The sequence below is a fragment of the Hevea brasiliensis genome, chromosome 13, assembly GCF_030052815.1.
Source record: "Hevea brasiliensis isolate MT/VB/25A 57/8 chromosome 13, ASM3005281v1, whole genome shotgun sequence".
Taxonomy (NCBI): Eukaryota; Viridiplantae; Streptophyta; class Magnoliopsida; order Malpighiales; family Euphorbiaceae; genus Hevea; species Hevea brasiliensis.
Genome location: NC_079505.1, coordinates 5,380,492 through 5,400,545, shown reverse-complemented (window position 1 = coordinate 5,400,545; position 20,054 = coordinate 5,380,492). Strand labels below are relative to the sequence as shown.

At 34.8% G+C, this 20,054-nt stretch overlaps 1 protein-coding gene across 1 annotated transcript; it reads right to left on the bottom strand.

Annotated features, from left to right (window-relative positions):
* Positions 1-146: 146 nt before the first annotated feature.
* On the bottom strand, positions 147-3,634 carry LOC131172016 (MDIS1-interacting receptor like kinase 2-like). The gene is made up of 2 exons (XM_058132961.1): positions 769-3,634; positions 147-686 (listed from the first exon to the last, which is right to left on the bottom strand). The coding sequence occupies exons 1-2, from the start codon at positions 3,632-3,634 to the stop codon at positions 394-396; spliced, it is 3,159 nt and encodes a 1,052-aa protein (XP_057988944.1). The 3' UTR covers positions 147-393.
* Positions 3,635-20,054: the final 16,420 nt, after the last annotated feature.

The following is a 20,054-nucleotide window of genomic DNA, read 5'->3' as shown; positions in this document are numbered from 1 at the left end:
TGTAATATTTTTTAAATTGAGAGACTTTTATATAATATTTTTTAAGTTGAGGGACTTTATGGTAACAATATGAAACTGAGGATGAAAGTGTGACAAACTCTAAGATTGAGAGAATATTGGTAAAAATTAACCAAAAATTTCTTGCCTACATTTATTCAAGTGTATACTTCCACTCAATTAACACATTACTAAAAATCACTGTGTATCCCACCAAAAAATATGGAGGTCCTACTAAAAACATAATTTCTTAAATTTTAATTGGTTTAGCTGTTGCTAATTATTCTCTATGAAAATAAGTGCATTGCGATGAAGTGGAGGAATTAGATAGCAGCTGCCCAGCAATTGCGCTTCAGCTTGCATAGTACAGGGCAGTGACGGCTCTGAAAAATAAAGTTAGTTTGACAAGAGCTGAGAAACAAACTGCATAGCCGGCCGGGACTGTGGGTTCATACGTATGCATGAGAATGCCAGAGTCACGGTGAACGCCAATTTGTCTTCAACTTCATGTGTCGGAGGAGATAACCTTTGGTCCAACATATTGTTCATCTCTACCTCAGTGTCTGCAGATTGTGATGAAATTCTAGAGATTAAATCACTTGGATGCTTTCCATTGATGATTTCCAACGCCAACACTCCAAAGCTATAGACATCGCATTTTTCAGTCACCGTCATTGTGTAGGCAAGCTCTGCAATGCCAAATATGTAGTTATAGTAGATAATTTACAATACTAACTCAATGTTTAGAGGAGTAACTACACAGTACATCACCTGGTGCTATATATCCATATGTGCCTGCTAGCATAGACTGATTGGAAGAGTCTAGGTTCAGAAGCTTGGCTATGCCGAAGTCTGAAACATGAGCTTCAAATTCTGAATCCAGCAGAACATTCTTGCTTGATATGTCTCTGTGAATAATTGGTGTCAAGCATTCATGGTGCATGTATGACAAGGCATTTGCCACACCTTTTATGACATTCAACCTTTTATTCCAATCCAATTCTCTTGCAGCTTCATCATTACTTAGCACAGTGTCCAGATTGCCCATCTGCAGGTACTCATAGACCAAAAACGAGTGTCTTAGATGCGAGCAAAAGCCGTAGAACTTCACGATATTTCGATGTCTTATCTCTGTTAATGCTCTTATCTCATTCAGAAACTCTTTCTGATCTGCTGTCTCACCTTGATTCAGTGAATGGAATTTCTTCACAGCTAAAGTATTTCCTGATGGCAACTCAGCTTTATAGACCTTTCCAAATCCACCCTCTCCAATGCAGTGCATATCATGAAAATTCTTGGTTGCTTGTATGATTTCCTTGTACAATGTTTTTCCATCAAAAATTGATGTGGCAAGCAACCCTTCACTATTCATTTCAACTTCTCTCTTTGAACCTCTCTTCCTTGCTTGGAACCTGAAGAACAGAACAACCAACATACATAAAAGAGCACCTGTTACTGAAACAGGGAGTAAAATTATCAGCATAACTTTAGTGCCCTTCTTCGAGACCTGTTTTTGCCCCGAGCAAGGGTCCAAGCCACTAAAATTGCCGCACAATCCTTTGTTACCACGCAGAGCTTCTATAGAAGCATGTTGAAAAGCTTTGCTATTGGGAATTGGACCCTGAAAGTGGTTGTAGGATATATCGATATTCCACAAACCATGCATTTCTTCAAAAGCGTTGGGGATGAAACCAGAGAGATTATTATGAGAGATAATCAGTTCCTCCAAGCTCTCAAGTTTCGCGAATTCTATAGGAATATTTCCTGTCAGCAAGTTATGACCCAAATCTAGCTGCGAGAGGTGAAGCAACTCACCCAGCTGCTTTGGAATTGCTTTGTTCAACTTGTTGTGGCTCAAATTCAAGTAGTGTAGTTTCACCAAGTCACCAATATCTTCTGGAATTGGCTCGCTCAATCTGTTTGTGGACAAGTCCATGTACTCAAGATTGGTCAGAGATCCAAGTTCTGAAGGTATAGCTCCAGAAAGTTGATTTTGATTCAAAGCTAGCTCCAGCAGAGACGTTAACTCTCTCAGTTCATTCGGAATCTTCCCAGATATATGATTTGAAGAAAGATCAAGTTCACGTAGTTGCTTAAAGTTTCCAATCTCAGGTGGTATCATGCCAGTAATATTGTTTCCTGCAACACGTATGGCCTCTATTTGTGACCTCCATTGCCAAATGCTTGAGATCTGACCAGAAAATTTGTTGCGACTTAGATCCATGTATCGTAAGTTTGAGTTGACAACAAAGTCCTCAAATGGGTTTCCGTCGAGTTGGTTACTACCAAGAAAAATTGTAACTAAGCTCGTGCACTTTCTCAAGCTTTCTGGGATTGGACCTCTCAAATTGTTGTCTCTTGCATCCAAAACCAGAAGTGATTCGCTCATGCAATTATTATGAGGCAAAAAAGAAGTAAACCGATTGCCAGAGAGTTCTAAAATTGACAACTTTTTCAGATTACTCAAGGAAATAGGGCCAGTTAAGTGGTTGTCAAAGACTGTTAAGATTTTTAAGATCCTTAGATTACTCAAAGAAGCAGGAATAGAACCACTAAATTGGTTTCTACGGAGCTTTAAATATTGTAAGTCGCTCAAATTACCCAAGAAAGAAGGAATAGAGCCATTAAGTTGATTTGCGCTCAACTCTAGATCAGAAATAGACGTTAAGTTTCCTAACTCTTCAGGAATGGAGCCGGAGAGTTGATTTCTGTAAAGATGAAGGAGGGTGAGGTTTGACAGACCACCCAGTGACCTTGGAATTGGGCCAGAAAGATTGTTTCCAAAAAGGCTTAGCCAGTTGAGAGACTTCAAGTTTCCAATTTCCGAGGGAATAGAACCAGAAAGTTGATTTTGGTACATGAACAAATAAGTTAGCTTTGTCAAGTTTCCAAAAGTGAAAGGGATAGGACCTTCAAAGCTATTGGAATCCATGAAAAGTTCAACCAAATTGGCGAGGTCTCCCATTTTCAAAGGAATAGTACCAGAAAATTGATTATCATAGAGGTGTAATGCAGACAACTTGGTCAAATTACACAGTGAAATAGGAATATGACCGTCTAAATAGTTGCTATATAAGAAAAGCTCAATAAGGAAACTTAACTGACCTATTTCTTCAGGAATTGAACCATTTAGTTCATTTTCACCTAAGTGCAGGGTTTCAAGATTTGTTAGGAGGCCAATCCCTGATGGGATTATCCCTGATAACTGATTATTTGATAAATCAAGATATCTGAGTTTGGAAAGCTGAGTGATTTCAAGTGGGATCGTACCAAAAAGTCCATTGGAGCTGAAATCAATAAACTCAAGATCAGGAAAGGATGAGAAAGAAAGGTCGTGAAGCATACCGTTTAAACCTGCATTTGTCAAGTTTAATCGAAAGACCCTTTCTCCACGGTTGCAATAAATTCCAAGCCAAGTGCACGGGCTTGTTTTTGGTTCGGAATTGGTGGCATTTGTTGGAAGTAAAGGCCATGAAGATAGGTTGAAATGCTCCTGGTTTTGACGACTGGTTGCCCATTTGAGAAGAGCATTTGCTTCTTCAGCAGAGTCTGAAGCAACATGAAGCGAAAAATGTAACAGAAAGAAAAGAACAAGGGAAACGAGGGAAGGCAGATTCTCCAAGGTCAATGTTGCCATAGTTTGTTTACTCTACATTTCAGAATTCCATCTACACTTATATATGTAGCTTTAGTTCACTATATGAATACTAACAAGACTACAGTGTTCCCTTCGCAAGCTCCCCCGTCGGGCAAGGTTGTTCAAATGCCTTTAGCACTGCGAATACCAACAAGCCTCGACTTCATTGTTCTTTGACAAGCCCCTGGAAAATTATTTGGTGTTGTACAATGAATAAATTTTAACCGTTGATTATTCTTAGATTCAAATGAAGCATACTCTAATGAATGATCATAATACAATAGTTGAATTCTAAAATTTCTCCGCATAGAAACTTTGAAAACTTGTTCACTTTTTGGAAAACTAAGATAGTTTGGTACAAAAGTTAACTTAGAGAATTAAAATAGAGCTTTATGTTCACATGTGTCAGTTTTACAAATAGAGAACTGCAAAATCAGTTTTGCAAAAATTTAATTAAGATTTGAATTTTTCATTATTTTTTTAATAACAAAAATTTTGTTATTAAACTATTTTCTAAGTGGAAAACAATTACTTTTTTTATAATCAAAGTTATACCGTAACTTTTTGTACATATAATTGAATAATTATTTAGAATGATAAAAATAATCATATTATTATAAAATAAATGAATAAATACACATGTTAAAAAATTTCAAAAATAAAATATATTTTACAATGATTTGTTTTTTTTTTTTTTATATAATTATATGAAAGATAAGAATAATTTTCCATTTATTTTTTGAATTAGAAAATTATTGAGCCCGATTTTCACGTTTTCTCTTGCATTTTATAAAAAATAAAAATAAAAATTTTCTTAAAAAAATAAAAAATGCAAAATATATAAATTTCTAGACGTAAACAACAAGCCTAGGTCGTTGAATTACCTTTTTCTGCCGTTGTGAATACTAACAAGACATTGTTAAATTTACAGTACTAGACTTCAGTGTTCCTTTCTCAAGCCCCTAATTAAGCTCAAGTTGTTCAATTAACTTTTTTTACCCAACAAAACTTGCTCTTCAATTAAAATAGAAATTAATATAAAAAATTACCTGTTGATAATTTATTTTCTTTGAAAATTAATAAAATATTAACCATTTTTTTCATTATTTTATTTTTAAGTTATATTATTTGGAATAAAAATTAATATAAAAACACTACCTACTATTTGGTAATTACTGATTATATTAAATTAGTCGGTAATTACCAATTAAATAATAGTCGGTAAATGATGGTTAATTCTCACGTTCCTTACCATTTGCTCACGAATTACCTACTAATTATTTAGTTGGAAATTTTATTGACTAACGCTTTAGTAGTGATAAGTACATAATTTATTAATTTTACTCTCATCACATTTAGTGTTTTTAATGTATCTTTATGTTTAATTCAGTTGATTAAAGTATAGTTATCTATTAAGCATATATTTAGAGAGTTGTTAATTCTCACGTTCCTTACCATTTGCTCACGAATTACCTACTAATTATTTAGTTGGAAATTTTATTGACTAACGCTTTAGTAGTGATAAGTACATAATTTATTAATTTTACTCTCATCACATTTAGTGTTTTTAATGTATCTTTATGTTTAATTCAGTTGATTAAAGTATAGTTATCTATTAAGCATATATTTAGAGAGTTGTTGAAATAATTATGTTAAATGAAGAAATTTAACTCTTGCTGTATTTTTCTGGGTTTTGGTAAAGTTCCGGAGCAATATAGTGTGGAAGGAAGCTTGGAAAGATCGAAGTATTGAGAAGCATATGATTATCTTGACTTAAATATTCTCTTCTCAATCCTCCCATATGATTATCTTGCAGATTTTAACTGTCAAAATTGAAAATATTAACATATTATGATTCTTTATTAGGCTATCAATTTAAAATTTTATGAATTAAAAATATTGGCTAAACTTGTATATTATATGTTTAATTATTAAAGTCATATCTAATAATCGGATTTTTGTATTATAATTTTATTTTTTTATAAAATAAATTTTAATTTACTGATAGTTATCATGAATAATTTTATGACATTTAATTTAATAATAAAATAAAATAAAAAATTAAAAATAAAAATAAGAAAACACATTAATGATAATCATAGTATTAAAATTTTGTTTGATGAAGGATGCAAATTATTGGGCAGTTCCATTAACCACGTGTCTTACATTTTACATAGGCTAACCTAATCCATTATGAATCAAGATCGGCAATTTTGATTTAGGAGTTAAAAGGAATTGAAATTGAAATTATAAGATCTCTCTTGTATTTCTATTTGATTTTTATAATTTTAATTTTCGATTTTTTAGTTAGTATAACTTGGTTCAAATCCTAATCGAACTGACTGATTGTACACTATAACTCCAAAGTGCGGGATGATATCTTCAAATACATATTATGGAATTGTCACTAAGAGTTATTGCTTGAAATGGTGTTGATGGAAAACCTAAAAGTTGAAATTTTCAAAAGATTAAGGGCTTAAAAATTTCATTAATTTTCCCTAGCCATCCCTCAATTTTAGAGTTTGTTACACTTATATCTTTTATTTTTATTTTGTTATCATAAAATCTCTCAACTTAAGAAAACATTACATAAATGTATTTCATATAAGAATCTCATCATATCTCCGACTAATCTAATATGCGGTAGTGCTATATTGTAAGATAAAAAGAAATGAAAGAAACTAAAGTGTCACATATGAAATTGATGTTAGTCTTTTTCTTGCAATTTCTACTTCATGTCTATTAATCAGGATAAATTATGACAACTGTCTCTAAACTTATCTAGTTGTAACATTACAGTCCTTCAACTTAAAAATATAACATAAAACCCCATCAACTTTCAAATTTTGCACATTAAAATCCCTCTAACCTCCAATTACCAGTTTTTAAGTTAGACACTGACTGGACAGTTTCAGCAAGGAGTTTAGTCAGTATTTCTCTTTTCTCTCTCAAGCCATGTGTAAATTGAATCTTTTTTCTCTCTATAGACAGAATAAATTTTCATACGTAAAGATAATAATTTTACACTTTGCATAAGAGAGGAGAGAGAATTATTGACTAAGCATTATGCGGGAGCTATTCACATCAGTTTCTAACTGAAAAATTAGTAACCGAAAGTCAAAGGGATTTTACTATGTAAAATTTAAAAGTTTAGGGGGTTTTATGTTACATTTTAAAGTTAAAAGACTGTAGTGTTACAACTATATAAGTTCAGGAATAGTTGTTAAAATTTATCCCTATTAATCATATAATAATTGGAAATCTGCAATTTCATAACTAAACACATAAATTTGGTATATTTAGCATAAGAAATCATTCCAAAAAAAAAAAAGAAGAAATTCCAACTTTAAAATCATAAAACCCATCTAACATACTTACCCCAATTTTTTTGCACAAGAAAAAAGTTCTCAAAACTATTTGACATTGAGTTTCAAATGTCAAAAAACATTTTTTTAGAAAAAGTACAATTTTAGATGCTATTGGAAAAAGTAGTTTAAAAAAAATTATTTTCTTATTTTGGTGTTCTTATACTAAAGCATATTAAATTTATTTAAATCATATTTAGAAAATATTTTTCTTAATAGCAGTTCTAACAACAATACTAAACAAAATCGACCTTTTCATTTTGTAGCGTGGGATTCTAGCATTAGACTTTTATGTAATATTTTTAAATTGAGAGACTTTTATATAATATTTTTTAAGTTGCGGGACTTTATGGTAACAATATTGTCGCAAGGTATTTTGCGATCGCCTGGACGAAAGCTCTTCACTGAAGTGGGAAAGAGTGAGGAGTCGCCACTTTAATTTTGAGGGAAATTAAAGAAAATCATTCGTGAAAATAAATTTAAAAGAAACTGTAACACCCCTAAGTTCGGTAGTGCATTCTACTGTTCCAGTGACTAGTGTTGTCCGGACAGCTAGGATGCCTAGAACTACACTTAGATATGAGTGAGGAGACATAATAATGAAATACAAGAAAAAAAATACAAGAAAAACAAAAGAAAAATAATAGCAAGTAAATGTAACCAAGTTAAACGAGCCGAGAATCCTAGTGATGGGTGACCGCACCGGGAAGTCACGGCGTGGACCGTTGACTAGCCCTGGACACCTATTTTTAGGACTTAAATAGACACCTATTGAAGTATAAATACCATTCGAAATATCAAAGAAAAATTAATTAATTAGTACAAAGAAAAATGAGAAATCGAAAAACGGACAAAACCCGGTGTTACCAAAAAATCGAGAATGCAACTCGAACAGGGGCATTGTGGTCATTTGATACCTCGAGTTGTCTTTTGACCTAAATGTCCATTAAAAATACATGATATTATATTTGTAAAATGTCATGAAAAATTAAATTGGTGGTACCTAATTCAATTAGCATAAATTAGGGACTTAATGTGGGAATATAGAAAGTTTAACATTTATTTATTATTAAACTATGTTAGTGGACCATTATACAACATATTATATCATAAGTGGATAGAAATATCCACTAACAAATCTGCAATTCATCTTCTTCATTTGAAAAGTCCATTAGCCGCATGGAAGCTCTCAAACCTCTCCCATGGCCGCCCACCTTCAAGCCATTACAACTCCATGATCAAGCCATCTTTTCCCACACTTGTCTTTATTAAAGTTTATCCTCACCTTGCAAGGAAGAGTTTGATAGCAATTTTAAGAAGTTTTGGTGAGGTTTGGAAGAATTTCCAAAGTGGTAAGTTTGTGTTTTTTATTATTGTTTCATTAAAGTTTGTAAGGATGTTATGGATACTTGAATTATGGAGAGATTTTTTAGGTTTGATGTTTAAAGGGGGATGTGTACTTTGGCAGCCATGGAAACTCCTTGAGGACAGTTTATTCTTGCTTGTAAATGGTAGATTAAAGGGTTGATTAAATGTTTATGTGTGTAGGAATTAATTTGGGTGATGTATACTTAGTATATGTGAATGTATACTTGAATTTGGAAGCTTGGAAATTAATGGACTGTAATGTATGAATCGGCAGCTTGGTTTGGTGAACCATAAAGATGTTATTTCATGTTTGGTTTATGGAATATTAATGTTGAATTGTGATAGTTGTTATGGCAGCTTGGGCATATGTATGATGGTGTGAGGTTGGACATGTAAATGAGCTAGGTTAGGTGATTAAATTGTTGTAATTGAGTTTGAAAAAAATGAACAAAATGTAATAGGGCAGTTTATGTTTTGGACCTAGAACCTTAAGTGTGTGGCTCCAATTGGTATGAGACCAATTGAAGGTAAAACTAGGCACAAAATGTGCCAACTTTCATGAAGGAAGCTTACCAAAATTCTGCTTGTAAGGTAACTTGAAAAGTGACCAAATCCGGATTAGTGCAATTAAGGCCTGAAAATTGACCATTTGGGCAGCAGTTAGTGTTTAGGCCATAACTCACTCAAAACAGGTCCAATTGACCTGAAATTTTAACCATGAATAGTTAAGACATATATCTACAAGTCTTATGAAGACACCAAAGCCCAGAAATGACCATAAGCAAGTCAAACAGCTTGCACAAGTTCGGGTCCAAAAACTGGCCAAACCTAAAATGACCTAAAGTGACCAATTTTGATGCATTTTGACCAGCAATAGTAAAATGACCATAACTTGATCTACATAACTCAGAATGCCCTGAAATTTTGCCCCGCGTGCAATAAGACATAGATCTACAAGTTTTTAGTTTCGACCAAAACTCGAAAATCGAGGAAACTAGGTCGTCTGGCTAGGTCAAACTAGTATCCCGGAATCCAGCAAATTACAATAAAATGCAAAATACATGGAAATGAATTGGGTAACATGTACCAACCCTAAAAGGCTACAAATGTGACATATTAGTAACATTAAAACCTAATTTACCTAGAATGCATCAAGGGTTGACATATTAGGTTGACCAAGGAAATAATAGAATTCAATAAGTTAATTATTAAGCTTTATTCTTAGAGACAGTTTAAATGAGTACTGAAACACTTCAAATTGTGTGTTTCAGTTAGCATAGACTCAGGGAAGGGGAAGGAAACACTGAGTCAGAGCCAAGAGACAATTATCAGAGGTTTGTGCACAACTAGTTTTTAACTGATTTTGTTTTGAATATTTCATATGATTAAATGACATATTTTTCTTATGTATTATGTTTAACAAGCATTGGATTTAATTCAATGATTATTGAAATTGTTATAGTATGTATGAATTTAGCTTTGTGAAATGGTATTTCCACAAGTATTAAGCATTGTTATGGATTGAATAAATTATGTTTTGAAAAATTATGATAGAATATATTTTGAATTGTGATGGTAATTTTCATGGAAAAATGCAAATTTATGATTTGAATTGTAATGAGCATAAAAATTATTAGATATTGGAATTGAATTTGAATCGAATTATATTGTGATTTATGCTCACTAAAAGAATTGTGATATTGTTTTATATCTCACTATAGATGCTTGACTAGGTTATTACCCGTCTCTCTCATTTGTTGAGAAGACAATGGAGTTAGTTGTGTCTTGATTACCATGGTACGTGCACAGGCTTAGATTTTCCTCTGATTTGAGGTTAGATCTAAGTTTTTTTTTTTATCGTTATGGCCCTTGCGGAAGATTCATTATTGTGATGTGTACTGTGCACGATGATTCGACCTCCCCGACCATAGGGAGTTAGAATCTGATTTGACCTCCCCGACCATAAGGAGTTAGAATCACTTCGAATATGGCCCTTTCGGATTAGTCTTGCATAGTTAGTGAGATAAATAATGATTTTTGAGATAAAGAATGATTTTTGAGATACAGCATGATTTTTGAGATACAGCATGATTTTTGAGATACAACATAGTTTTTGAGATACAGCGTGGTTTTTGAGATACAACATGATTTTTGAGACACAAAATGTTTTTGAATAGTAAAGAATTGTGATTTCAGTTATGATTTATGTATAATTGATTTTGTTGGAACTACCTTAAATGGTTAGTCATGATTTGATAAATTGAATTTCGTGATCAAAGTCATTTCATACAAATGATTTACATTATTGGCAATGAATATTTTGAGTTTTGGAATTTGATGAGTATTCAGATTTTCAAATTATTTGCTGTAAATTTTGTCAATGTATATTGTACTATGTTTTAAACTATAGTTGTGCACCACTGAGTTTGCCACTCAGCGATAGCTTTGTATGCTGTCGCAGGTAAGAAAAGCATAGAGCAGTGAGTAAGTTTCTTTGAAGACACATTCAGATCAGCTTCAGGTATATCATAGGTATACCCATGTACATAAGTTTTGATGTATGCATGTAATAATATGTATGTAAATTATTTGAGCAGTTGTATAAAAACTCTTGTAAAATATTTTGGTATGTAATTATATGTAAATTATTGTAAATGTAAATTTGGGATTTCATTTATCTGAATAGTTTTGTAATATTAATTTTGAGTATTGTAATCAATGAAATGTTTCTTTTGTGAGGAGATTGATTTGATTATTGAGATTTGAATTATGGGTTCAAATGAAGTTATTGAAGTTGTATTTGAGAAAACATATTGGGAGTGTGTTCTTTGCAGGTTTTGAAGAATTGTTTTCTCAAAATACAACCGGCACTTTGCCGAAATTTTGAAAAAAATTTTATAACACCAGATTTTAATCGATGATTTAAATTTCATGAAAATTGTTTTAAAATCCCTTGTAGTATATTTAATGAATTATCGGTAGGCGAAGTACGGTAATTCATTAGGTGTACTACAGGATCATGTTACATCTTACAGAGGAGTAGGGTGTGACATGTTTAGTGGTATCAGAGCAATGGTTTTAAAGTAAATTTCGAACTGTGAATTTGAAATCTTTTTGTCGGTAACTACAACTGCTCAAATGTTTGATATATATAGTACATTTACATCATAAATATGAACTAATGGAGAGGAATCTCCTTATGTTGGTTGTATAGGAATAGAAAATCTTGTGAAAAGGTATGGAAGAGAAGAATGAGACAATAGAACAGTCCGTGATGGCAGAAGTACAAGTTGAGGCCCCAACTCCACAAAGTGTCGAAGGCCCGACTGTACCAGTTTTACCAGTATAAATTACTGCACAAATGGCCCAGCAAATGGCCACTTTCTTCCAACAAATGGCTGATAATCTGTCAGCCCAAGCCCAAGTACAGACCCAACCCCCACAAGGGCAGTGTGAAATAGAAAAGAGGGAGAAATCTACGGGTCAGAACTCGAGCAGTAATTTGGGGAAGAGAAAAGAATTTGAGGAACCCCGAGCTCAGAGATATGACAGAGGCGGATCATTAGGGCAGAGAACACCAAGATCTAGTCGTCGAACAACTAGAAGTTCCTATTCTGCTAGTTTCTGCCATGTTTGTAGCAAGCTACATGGAGGTATTTGTCGAAGGGCCTCTGGAGCCTGCTACAATTGTGGAAAGCTTGGACACTTTGTTAGAGATTGTACTAGACCACCTCGATCTGCTCCCCGGAGTTCACAGACCGTCAGTCAGAGTCGAGATAGAAATAGAGTTGGTACTCCTCACCACTATAACACAGTGAATCAACCCGAATATAGTAGCGCACCAGTCAGAGCATTCACTAAACGCCAAGGAGAAAGAGCAGAAACTTCGGATGTAGCTGCTGGTAAGTTCTTAATTTTTGAAAGAAACAATGAGTTATTATTTGATCCCAGCACTACTTATTTATATGTTAGTGTTAGAATTCTATGTTTTGTTGCTATTCCTTTACAGGGGAATAAATTTTGATGTTTTAGTGACTAGTTTTTTTTAGGATAAAAACTATAATAACAAGTATGATTGACATTAATTTTGGAAGAATTGTTAGCTAAAAGTATTTTCTAAAACACCATAAATTATAAAGCTAATTGGTGAGCCTACTTAATGTAAGGCAAGAGGACCTAAAAGTAAGTTACAGTAATAGAATTGCTCTAGATGAGGGCAAAGATGTTACTGTTAGTAATTGTCAAAGGAAATTGTAATCAGAATCGATTTAGGATATTAGTGGATTCGAGAAAGATAAGATGTTAGAAAACCTAGCCCATGAGGTTATAACGTAGTGACTATATAATGTTCTCGATGTTTGTATTGTAAGCTGCAGATTACAGTACCGACACGGGATTATTATGTAGAGCTACGTGCTTCCTCATGGTACAATAAATTAAGAATATTTGTAAGTAATCTATAAATTGATACAGTTGCGCCCGAATAGAGTACTATTACGGGAAATAAATGTGAAAATTCTAGTAAGAAATTTAAAACTTTAGAACTAGCCTATCAAACGACTACACTTGTGAGGTAGCTAGAGTTAGTGACTCGGTTACATTAATGTGAATTACCTGTACCACAGTAATTGCTATAAGCATAGAGATATTAGTACGACTTGTCATCCTTAGACGGATGGACAGTCGAAACAAGTGATTCAGGTAAATTTTGAAACTCATTGAGTTTCTATAAATAATGAAATGATAATAATAACTTGTAATATGTAATAAGCCCTCAAGAATATACTGAGAACTTGTGTCATTGAATTCGAGGGGAGATGGGACAGATACATCCCACTAACAGAATTTGTATACATTAATAAGTGTCAAGCTAGCATATAAGTGGCACCCTATGAAACATTGTAAGGGAACAGATAACTATGGATTTTGTGATGAGACTTCCGAGGACACATAATAGTCATGATGCAGTATGGGTTATAGTTGATAGACTAACCAAGTCTGCTCACTTTTTGCCAGTCCGAATGGACTATAGCCTGGGAAGATTGGCCAGATTGTACATAAATGAGATTGTAAAACTGCATGGAGTGCCAGTATTGATTGTATCAGGCAGAGATCCTAGGTTCACTTCTAGATTCTGGGGTAGTCTTCAGAGAGCCCTAGGAACTAGATTGAACTTTAGCACGGCATTCCACCCACAGATAGATGGCCAGTCTGAGAGGGTAATTCAGATATTAGAGAATAGGCTACAGGCTTGTGTGATTGAGTTTGAAGGTAGTTGGGATATACACTTGCCTTTGATTGAGTTTGCTTATAACAACAGCTACCAATCAAGCATTGGAATGCCTCCATATGAAGCTTTGTATGGCAGGAAGTACAGAACTCCCCTATGTTGGGATGAAATAGGTGAAAGGAAGATGATTGGGCCATAAATTGTTCAGCAGACAGAGAAAAAGATCAGATTGATCAGAGATAGACTCAAGGCTGCATCAGACCATCAGAAGTCCTACGTTGGTCTGAAGAGAAGAGATATTGAATATGCAGTGGGTGATAAGGTATTCCTCAAAGTTTCTCCTTGGAAGAGAATTATGAGATTTGGCAGAAAGGGGAAACTGAGTCCTCGTTTCATCGGACCATATGAGATTCTGGAAAGAGCGGGTCCTTTGGCATATCGGTTGGCATTAACCCCGGAGTTAACAAGGATACACAGTGTCTTTCATGTGTCCATGTTAAGGAGGTACAGATTTGACCCATCTCATGTACTATCAGTTGAAGAGATTGAGGTAAATCTAGACCTCTCATATGATGAAGAACCCATAGAAATTCTAGCATATGAGGTGAAGCAGCAGAGGAACAAACAGACACACCTGGTTAAAGTGCTGTGGAACCATCATTCAGGCCAGGAAGCTATTTGGCAACGTGAAGAGGATATGAGGAGACAGCACCCACAGCTATTCAGAGACTAATGCCAGGTAAAATTTCGAGATGAAATTTATTTTAAGGGAGGGAGAATTGTAACACTCCGAAGTTCGGTAGTGCGTTCTGCTGTTCCAGTGACCAATGTTGTTCGGACAGCTAGGATGCCTAGAACTACACTTAGATATGAGTGAGGAGACATAAAATAATGAAATACAAGAAAAAAAAAACAAGAAAAATAATAACAAATAAATGTAACCAAGTTAAACGAGCCGAGAACCCTAGCGATGGGTGACCGCACCGGGAAGTCACGGCGTGGACCGTTGACTAGCCCTGGACCGCGGGGAACCCTGGAAAATATTTTTAGGACTTAAATAGACACCTATTGAAGTATAAATACCATTCGAAATATCAAAGAAAAATTAATTAATTAGTACAAAGAAAAATGAGAAATCGAAAAACGGACAAAACTCGGTGTTACCGAAAAATCGGGAATGCAACCCGAACAGGGGCATTGTGGCCATTTGACACCCCAAGTTGTCTTTTGACCTAAATGTCCATTAAAAATACATGATATTATATTTGTAAAATTTCATGAAAAATTAAATTGGTGGTACCTAATTCAATTAGCATAAATTAGGGACTTAATGTGGGAATATAGAAAGTTTAACATTTATTTATTATTAAACTATGTTAGTGGACCATTATACAACATATTATATCATAAGTGGACAGAAATATCCACTAACAAATCTGCAATTCATCTTCTTCATTTGAAAAGTCCATTAGCCGCATGGAAGCTCTCAAACCTCTCCCATGGCCGCCCACCTTCAAGCCATTACAACTCCATGATCAAGCCATCTTTTCCCACACTTGTCTTCATTAAAGTTTATCCTCACCTTGCAAGGAAGAGTTTGATAGCAATTTTAAGAAGTTTTGGTGAGGTTTTAAAGAATTTCCAAAGTGGTAAGTTTGTGTTTTTTATTATTGTTTCATTAAAGTTTGTAAGGATGTTATGGGTACTTGAATTATGGAGAGATTTTTTAGGTTTGATGTTTAAAGGGGGATGTGTACTTTTGGCAGCCATGGAAACTCCTTGAGGACAGTTTATTCTTGCTTGTAAATGGTAGATTAAAGGGTTGATTAAATGTTTATGTGTGTAGGAATTAATTTGGGTGATGTATACTTAGTATATGTGAATGTGTACTTGAATTTGGAAGCTTGGAAATTAATGGACTGTAATGTATGAATCGGCAGCTTGGTTTGGTGAACCATAAAGATGTTATTTCATGTTTGGTTTATGGAATATTAATGTTGAATTGTGATAGTTGTTATGGCAGCTTGGGTATATGTATGATGGTGTGAGGTTGGACATGTAAATGAGCTAGGTTAGGTGATTAAATTGTTGTAATTGAGTTTGAAAAAAATTCTGCACTATATGGTGCATGTTGAGTGTGATTATAAGCTGCCAAAATGACCAACAATATGTTGTGAATTATGTTTAGGTTATGGTACAAACCAGAATTGGCATGAATGTGTAGTTTGGTAATTGTTAAAAGTGTCCTTTGATGAGTAATGAACAAAATGCAATAGGGCAGTTTATGTTTTAGACCTAGAACCTTAAGTGTGTGGCTCCAATTGAAATGAGACCAATTGAAGGTGAAATTAGGCACAAAATGTGCCAACTTTCATGAAGGAAGCTTACCAAAATTCTGCTTGTAAGGTAACTTGAAAAGTGACCAAATCCGGATTAGTGCAATTAAGGCCTGAAAATTGACCATTTGGGTAGCAGTTAGTGTTTAGGCCATAACTCACTCAAAACAGGTCCAATTGACCTGAAATTTTAACCATGAATAGTTAAGACATATATCTACAAGTCTTATGAAGACACCAAAGCCCAGAAATGACCATAAGCAAGTCAAACAGCTTGCACAAGTTGGGGTCCAAAAACTGGCCGAACCTAAAATGACCTAAAGTGACCAATTTTGATGCATTTTGACCAGCAATAGTAAAATGACCATAACTTGGTCTACATAACTCAGAATGCCCTGAAATTTTGCCCTGCGTGCAATAAGACATAGATCTATAAGTTTGTAGTTTCGACCAAAATCCGAAAACTGAGGGAACTAGTTCGTCTGGCTAGGTCAAACTAGTATCCCGGAATCCAGCAAATTGCAATAAAATACAAAATACATAGAAATGAATTGGGTAACATGTACTAACCCTAAAAGGCTACAAATGTGACATATTAGTAACATTAAAACCTAATTTACCTAGAATGCATCAAGGGTCGATATATTAGGTTGACCAAGGAAATAATAGAATTCAATAAGTTAATTATTAAGCTTTATTCTTAAAGACAGTTTAAATGAGTACTGAAACACTTCAAATTGTGTATTTCAGTTAGCATAGACTCAGGGAAGGGGAAGGAAACACTGAGTCAGAGCTAAGAGACAGTTATCAGAGGTTTGTACACAACTACTTTTTAACTGATTTTGTTTTGAATATTTCATATGATTAAATGACATATTTTTCTTATGTATTATGTTTAACAAGTATTGGATTTAATTCAATGATTATTGAAATTGTTATAGTATGTATGAATTTAGCTTTGTGAAATGGTATTTCCACAAGTATTAAGCATTGTTATGGATTGAATAAATTATGTTTTGGAAAATTGTGATAGAACATGTTTTGAATTGTGATGGTAATTTTCATGGAAAAATGCAAATTTATGATTTGAATTGTGATGAGCATAAAAATTATTGGATATTGGAATTGAATTTGAATCGAATTATATTGTGATTTATGCTCACTAAAATGATTGTGATATTGTTTTATATCTCACTATAGATGCTTGACTAGGTTATTACCCGTCTCTCTCATTCGTTGAGAAGACAATGGAGTTAGTTGTGTTTTGATTACCATGGTACGTGCACAGGCTTAGATTTTCCTCTGATTTGAGATTAGATCTAAGTTTTTTTTTTTTATCGTTATGGCCCTTGCGGAAGATTCATTATTGTGATGTGTACTGTGCACGATGATTCGACCTCTCCGACCATAGGGAGTTAGATCTGATTTGACCTCCCCGACCATAGGGAGTTAGAATCACTTCGAATATGGCCCTTTCGGATTAGTCTTGCATAGTTAGTGAGATAAAGAATGATTTTTGAGATAAAGAATGATTTTTGAGATATAACATGATTTTTGAGATACAGCATGATTTTTGAGATACAACATAGTTTTTGAGATACAGCGTGTTTTTTGAGATACAACATGGTTTTTGAGATACAAAATGTTTTTGAATAGTAAAGAATTGTGATTTCATTTATGATTTATGTATAATTGATTTTGTTGGAAATACCTTAAATGGTTAGTCATGATTTGATAAATTGAATTTCGTGATCAAAGTCATTTCATACAAATGATTTACATTATTGGCAATGAATATTTTGAGTTTTGGAATTTGATGAGTATTCAGATTTCCAAATTATTTGCTGTAAATTTTGTCAATGTATATTGTACTATGTTTTAAACTATAGTTGTGCACCACTGAGTTTACCACTCAGCGATAGCTTTGTATGCTGTCGTAGGTAAAAAGAGCATGGAACAGTGAGTAAGTTTCTTTGAAGACACATTCATATCAGCTCCAGGTATATCATAGGTATACCCATGTACATAAGTTTTGATGTATGCATGTAATAATATGTATGTAAATTATTTGAGCAGTTGTATAAAAACTCTTGTAAAATATTTTGGTATGTAATTAAATGTAAATTATTGTAATTGTAAATTTGGGATTTCATTTATCTGAATAGTTTTGTAATATTAATTTTGAGTCTTGTAATCAATGAAATGTTTCTTTTATGAGGAGATTGATTTGATTATTGAGATTTGAATTATGGGTTCAAATGAAGTTATGAAGTTGTATTTGAGAAAACATATTGGGAGTGTGTTCTTTGCAGGTTTTGAAGAACTGTTTTCTCAAAATACAACCGGCACTTTGCAGAAATTTTGAAAAAAAATTTATAACACCAGATTTTAATCGATGATTTAAATTTCATGAAAATTGTTTTAAAATCCCTTGTAGTATATTTAAAGGATTATCGGTAGGCAAAGTACGGTAATTCATTAGGTGTACTACGGGATCATGTTACATCTTACAGGGGAGTAGGGTGTGACATGTTTAGTGGTATCAGAGCAATGGTTTTAAAGTAAATTTCGAACTGTGAATTTGAAATCTTTTTGTCGGTAACTACAACTGCTCAAATGTTTGATATATATAGTACATTTACATCATAAATATGAACTAATGGAGAGGAATCTCCTTATGTTGGTTGCCAGCAGAGCCCTCATCCCGGTAACTAGTTCGGGTGCTAGACCGAGGCGAGGGTCATCTTTGAGAAGAGACAACTTGCCAATCGATGAGTTGCCTTTAGTCTTGAGAGAAACCGATCTGCAATCTATAAGCCAGGAGTACAATCTGCGGATCAACTCCTTTGAACTGATCAAATGCCTTGGCGATCATTGGGCCGACCATTTCTTTGATGAGGGCGATCTCATCATGGTGTATGAAGAGTAACTGAAGGCCGGGCTCCATTTTCCCTTGGACGAATTTTATAAGGCTGTCCTAAAATTCCACCATGTCACGGTAGCCCAAGTGCATCCAAACTCCTGGTGGACTCTAATAGCCTTCCGGGGCCTCTGCCGAGCTAAGGGACTGGAACCCACAGCCAAAGTCTTTGCCGAGCTGCATAGGCTCGCCCGAAGGAAAGATGATGAGTTCTGATTCTTCTAAGCTAAACCTCATTGTTCTCTCTTTACCGATCTTCCTTCTTCATTGAAGAATTGGAAGAACCGATTCTTCATCTTGAGGAGCAAGATTCAGAACGGCTTTGAGGGGATCCCACGGAGTTGGCAACACCTGGTCGCTCTGATCCCAAAAAGGATCACTTTAAATAAGGACGAGGACGCCGTGGTGAAAGAGTTAAAGTCTCAGTCGTCTACTTAGAAATTCTCTTGCTTAGACGCAGTGATGGCTGAATTGCAATATTGGATGATGCGGCTGATCACTGGCGAAGAATACGAGCTTCAGCTCTCTGACCTCGGTCCTGGTACCACCCATATCTCTGGTCTCTGAATCTTAGCGAACTCACTGACTTTCTTTTTCGTGCAGGTATGGCGGGCGGTGATGCTTCTAGGGAGAGCCACAAACGAAAGAGGGAGGTCTCTAGAAAAGTGAGGGCGATGAAGGGGGCCACCACTGCTGATGCTCAGACCCCTCATCGTGAATCCATAGAGGTGCCGAGCTCTCCTCCCCGACCTCAGGAGCAATCGATCCCTGAGGTAGAAGTCCTCCCCCCGGCTCCTCAACAAATCGAGCTTCCACCTCCCCCTCCTCCTCCGAGCTCTTCCAACGTAGAAGGGGAGTCATCTGGTCCCACGGTCAGGACACTTTCCTGGAGCGCACAGCTTCTGATCCAATCATTGGAAAGGAACCGCTCTACTAGGGGGAATCCTGGCCTGGCTAAAGTCATGGGAGCTTCTATTTGCTTCCAAGAAGACCGAAACCGGTTGGCAGAGGAGAGCTTGGATGATATCTTGGCTCAGACAATGAGCTTAGGCTTAGAGGCCATCGCGAACCAGCATATTCTCAGAGAGAAAGCCCACGGCTTGAAGAAAGAGATCCTTAAGGCGGTCCAAGATGCCTCCGCTGCACAAGCTCAGCTCTCCTCTGCTAACGAGTACATCGCCAGAATGGAGGATCAGATGAA

Bases quoted from the DNA above. Each gene is read 5' to 3' on its own strand.
- LOC131172016 (XM_058132961.1), bottom strand. From the start codon at position 3,634: ATGGCAACATTGACCTTGGAGAATCTGCCTTCCCTCGTTTCCCTTGTT. The intron at 687-768 runs GTGATGTACTGT...TTGGCATTGCAG, and splicing joins ATATGGATATATAGCACCAG to AGCTTGCCTACACAATGACG.